Source organism: Rhagoletis pomonella, unplaced genomic scaffold (assembly GCF_013731165.1).
Source record: "Rhagoletis pomonella isolate Grant_MI unplaced genomic scaffold, Rhpom_1.0 Rhpom_scaffold_00004, whole genome shotgun sequence".
Lineage (NCBI taxonomy): Eukaryota > Metazoa > Arthropoda > Insecta > Diptera > Tephritidae > Rhagoletis > Rhagoletis pomonella.
The window spans coordinates 46,718,614-46,724,034 of NW_023458558.1; the positions used below are offsets into that span (position 1 = coordinate 46,718,614).

A 5,421-nucleotide genomic window follows, 5' to 3' on the forward strand; every position below is an offset into this window, starting at 1 on the left:
CTCTTCGAAACCTCACAATCACTCTTTTGGGCTTCCTTCGGCTTAGTCGATTTGGTATCATTCGATTTAGCTGGCATTAAAAGCTTCACACGCTTCTGGGCTTTACTCATGTTCGGCTCATACTCGGTGATCAATATCATTGTGCTGCTCAACATGCTCATCGCCATGATGTCTAATTCATATCAAATAATTTCGGAACGCGCAGATGTTGAATGGAAATTCGCACGCTCTCAGCTTTGGATGAGCTATTTCGAGGATGGTGGCACCGTACCGCCACCATTTAATATAATGCCATCAGTAAAGTTGCTGCGGAAAACTCTGGGCAAGGAGGCACCAAAGCGTACTAAGAGTTTTATGGTAGGTATACATAATGGGAATCCAAATGTCAGTTTTGCCAAATGCCAAATTTAGAGCTGATTCAATATTTTAAAATGTGATGTATTTTGGAACGAACATCCGTCATTTCTGCAATCTTTAGTGTCATATGTCGTGTTCGTAAACTTATTTAAGTAATGGAGTACCTTGTCGAAACAAATAGGCTGGGATATTCTCTTTGGTTAATAAAGTATAATTTGTAAGGAAGTTGGACAACTTGCGAAAACTAAATATCTTAAATATTGGCTGTCATAGAAATATTAAATTATCCACGAGGCCTTCTTAATAACTTTTCAAAGAACAATACAGCAGTATTGTCTTCCAAATACTAAGAATGTTCGTGATTTTCGTATTCGCCATATGCGATACCACGTTTGATGTGGTTGCCTATTCCACAAGTTTAATAGTAAATAATTACAGTAGAAGCTCATATTTGGTAAGTTCAATTAGAAATCCATTCAAACCCTCTGACGGAAATAAGTTTTTTTGCTATCTTGTGAAATTTTCGGACTACCTTATACGTGGTAATGCATTTGGCTTATTGCGCGCCAAGCGCCGAAATGGTTTCCGATGTCCTTTGCCTTCCAATCGCCACAGAAAATGTGGAAAGAATATTTTCCCAAACCAATTTGAATAAAACAAGAAATAAACTAAATATTCCAGTAGCCTTTAGTATTTAAAGAACTAAAAATTAACAAAAAAAATTTTCAGAAGTTACTAAATTTGAGGTATCGAATAATATGCTTGAAAAAATTAACAGAGCGATTTACGAAAAATAATGAAACTGAATTTCATTAAAAGAAAATGTGATTTGAATTAACCACTTTGTAAAGTATTTTTTGTTTATTTAAGTACAATTTGAACGCTTTCGGTTATTTTTGTTATTTATGTTTAAGTAAATTAAGAAACCTTCATTTCTAAAAAAAAACTCTTCGTTTTTTGAAGGTTACAGTTTTTTCGTCGATAATACCCTTTTTGCGTAAACTTACAGTTTTTGAAAAAAAATTTCTGGCAACACTGAAATCTACAAAGATATGTAAACCAAAATCGTGGCTCTCTTAGGAAACCAGGGACCAGTTTTTTGAGTTTAAATTGCTATTTCAAGCAATTAAATTTAGCCTGGAGTTTATATCCTACATTATATTCAATTTGTGACTACGTAACCAAGGCTTAAATCACACAAAACTAAACGAAGTAAACAATAAATATTTCCTATATCCCTAACCTACCTCACTCGGCAATAAGACATATTTACATATCTTACGCTATATCATGTGTGTAGTTGCAAAAATAAAACGGGAAACTCTTCAACAGACAAACCCCTTTGGATTGCAGATTTAAATAGATTACAGGTCATTATTAACAATTTCACAACTTGAAAAGCTGTGGCCAAGATAGATGTTTTGCAGTTGGTGGTCTTACGTCAACGCCGCAGTGCACCAAAGCCTAGCTGCACCAGCTGCTACAATCGGCGCCAAAGTTGTTTTAGAAAAATCAAAAAATTTCTAATCTGCATTTCATAGTTTGTAGCAGCAACATTTTACGTCTTTTCGCTTACACAACACACAACATACTATCACTTCTCTTTCCAACTCAAACTCTCAACGCGCTATCCACTCTCTCCTGTCTTTGCAGCGTAAAACTAAGGAGCGCGCACAATCGTTACACGACAAAGTCATGAAGCTGCTAATACGGCGTTTTGTCACCGCAGAGCAGCGAAAACGCGACGACTATGGCATAACCGAGGATGATATCATTGAAGTGCGTCAGGATATTAGCTCTTTGCGTTTCGAACTGCTGGACATTTTCCAAACCAATCGCTTCAATGTGCCCGATATTGAGAAGAAAACAGCAGGTAAGTAATGAACAGCTGTGACAATGAATTGATGAGCGCGCTCCCTAGCAAATTTAAATGTTTAATGTGTATTTACAGCTGCGGCGGCTGGCACGAAGAAGGGTAAGGTAATGGAACGACGTATACTTAAAGATTTCCAAATCGGTTTTGTTGAGAATCTGCAACACGAAATGACCGTAGGAGATGAGGGTAGCAAGGATATCTTCTCATCGTTGGCGCGAGTAATTGGCAAGAAGAAGTCGCTGAAGTCGGGGTAGGTGTAGGCAGTCAATGGATGAGCGTTTAAAGTGTTGAGTGTGCTTTTTATTTGCTTACAGTGACAAGGATTGGAATGCCATTGCACGCCAAAATACAATGACTGCAGATCCGATTGGCTCGAAGCGTTCGTCCATACAGCGACATAGCCAACGCAGTCTGCGGCGCAGGATTATCGATCAGGCGAACGAAGGTCTCAAGATGAATCAGAATCAGCTAATTGGTGCGTATAAACTGTTTTTTTTTTTTGAAAACATTTATCTAACCTCCAAATTAGTTTGGAACGTTTTTTGCTCTTTTAAAATGTCTCACATTTACTCAGTGATGCCAGACATTCTCTGTTAAAAATCCCACGAAAATGGGGAAAAAATCCCTCAATTACCCACATCTTGAAAATTTATCCCTCAAAATTCCCAACGAACAACATGTTTCAGTAGTAAAGAAGTAAAATTCATATAAAATAATAATAATAGTTTGGCGCTTACACATATGTGCTTTTCCTCCAATTTGTGGCGGTCCCCTTGATGTGGTCACACAAAGGGGAGGGACCTACAGTTTTAAGTCGACTCCGAATGGCGACTGTATTTTTATGAGAAGCTGTTTTTCATGGCAGGAATACACTCGGAGGTTTGCCATTGCCTGCCGAGGGCCGACCGCTGTTAAGAAAAAACCCCTTTTCCTGCATTTTTTTCACTCATTCAATTTTTCACTCTAATTTTTTTGCTCACTCACTGCTATTTAACATTTCACCAGATAATTTGTTCCGCTTTTTACATGAAATACCAGTTACAACTGAAAAGATTCTTTCTTACTCAGCGCTTGAATTGGTTAACGTAAGAAAATTTTCGAAATTGTTCTTATACTTTTTAACAATTATATACCATTTCACTCCACATCACATCTTCAGAACGATTAATTAAGTCGAATGTCGAATATTCATGAATTTTGATCAATTATGCAACAATAACTGCGTCAAAAGAAAATCCCTTATTTATATGAAATGTCCCTTTTAATAATTTTTGATGCAAAATATCCCTCAAATAGGGAAATTTCCCACAATCTGGCACCACTGCATTTACTACGAAATGGTATTTATTGTATTTCCTTCCCTCACAGAATATAATCCCAATCTCGGAGAAGTAACTCGTGCCACACGTGTTGCTTATGTCAAGTTCATGAAGAAGAAGATGGCTGCTGATGAAGAAGGTGCCGCGAGCGCCCCTGCAGATGCTGAATCCGTAACAAGTACCACCCTTAAGGATGAAAAAGCTGCAGGCGTAAGTATTGGCCGCATTCAGATGTGTACTATATACATATACACTATAGCTAATAATTTACTCCATAACTTTCTTCCCTTCAACTGCAGTCAAAGAAGGTCAAGTCTGATGAACAGAAAGCCGCTAGCGATGAAAAAGCTGATGCCGTTTCCAAAACTTCAACTTCCAAAGATGGCAAGCCGGGCGATGGCAAACCGGCCGCACCAGCACCGCCTGGAAAGCCCGCAGCTGGCGCCAAACCAACCGATGCTGTAAAGAAAGACGATGCGGGAAAGCCTGCTGCCGGCGCTGCGCCAAAACCAGCGCCAACTGCTGCCAAACCTGATGCGACTACAAAGAAGGATGAAGCCGCTAAGCCCGCAGGTGCGCCGGCTGCTGGCGCCGCTAAACCAGGTGATGCAGCAGCCGCTAAGCCAGCTGTTGCCAAACCCGGCGAATCTACAAAGCCTGAAGCTGCCACAAAGAAGGAGGATGCGGGAAAAACTGAAGCTGCTAAGCCCGGCGCTGCAGCTGGCGCTGGTGCGACCGCTGCCGCCGCCAAAGGTGCTGCACCAGCTGCGCCAGCGGGTGCTAAGCCAGATGCGCCAGCTGCTGGTGGTGCCAAACCAGCAGATGCGGGACCGGCGACTACGAAGGCTGCAGGTGATGCTGCCGGTGGTAGTGGTGCTGGTGCTGCAGGTGGTGCCGGAGCAACTGCAAAAACGGACGACAAAAAGGCTGATGAGAAGAAGGGTGACGAAAAGAAGCCGGATGACAAGAAGCCGGACGACAAGAAAGCAGCAGCGCCTGCAGCTGCCAAGCCAGTTATTAAGGTGGGTCAAAGCAGTGCGGCAGCTGGCGGTGAACGTGGCAAATCGACGGTCACAGGTCGTATGATATCTGGTTGGCTATAAGGTGGGAATTTATATATGTATCTAGGAGCCAACGATCTACATAAGTATTTTCAAAACAAACACACTTACATACTGAGCTTTGTATGAGACAAATAAATTTATATTAAATTGAAGTCATTTTAAGTGAAATAAATAAAATTTGATGAAAATGTTAAAAACATATATATGTATAACTATTTCAATGTTTTTCAAATCACAGATAATTATTTACTAAAAAACCTTCGCCTCATCTTTTTCTTGTTTGGTTTGTGACCGCCTCAGCGATTCTGACCAAGTCCAAGGAAGCATGCCGGTAATTTTTCTTCTGTGCCAAGTAACGCCAATTGGAAATCTTAAGTGAATCCAAGTCCTTCTATACCTAGTCTTTCCTAAGCAGAGTGACTTTCCCGTTCCTATGTTACCACCAGCGGGTTCCGAATTGAATTCTAGGTCGCTCTGGTATTTAAACCTCCTCTAACAGATCTATTCTGCACGTTACCAAAGATTTTGTAACCGGAAAATTTTATTACCAAAAAATGTTACCAGTTCTTGTCACCGCGATTCTGTGTTTCTGGAACTCCATTGATTGAAATAAATGCAAGAAGACTGTTTGAGCGGTTTTTTTTCTGTCGAGAGAAGAGAGCGACACTAAAAAAACACAACTCGCGAGATTTGCTCACATACATTTAAGAGTAGCCATATTCCATATCTGATACTCAAGATACTCATATAAACTTGGAATTTATTTTATTTTTTTTTGCACAAAACGATGGCTCATAACTTTGAT

General features: G+C 40.1%; 1 protein-coding gene across 1 annotated transcript; it reads left to right on the plus strand.

Moving 5' to 3' along the window:
- LOC118737654 (transient receptor potential protein-like) lies at window positions 1–4,794 on the plus strand (the record flags this gene model as incomplete). Its single annotated transcript, XM_036468309.1, is given in 6 exon segments — window positions 1–357; window positions 2,011–2,230; window positions 2,309–2,483; window positions 2,548–2,708; window positions 3,602–3,762; window positions 3,852–4,794. Coding segments are annotated over 6 exon segments (1,770 nt in total). The 3' UTR covers window positions 4,656–4,794.
- Between the last annotated feature and the right edge of the window lie 627 nt (window positions 4,795–5,421).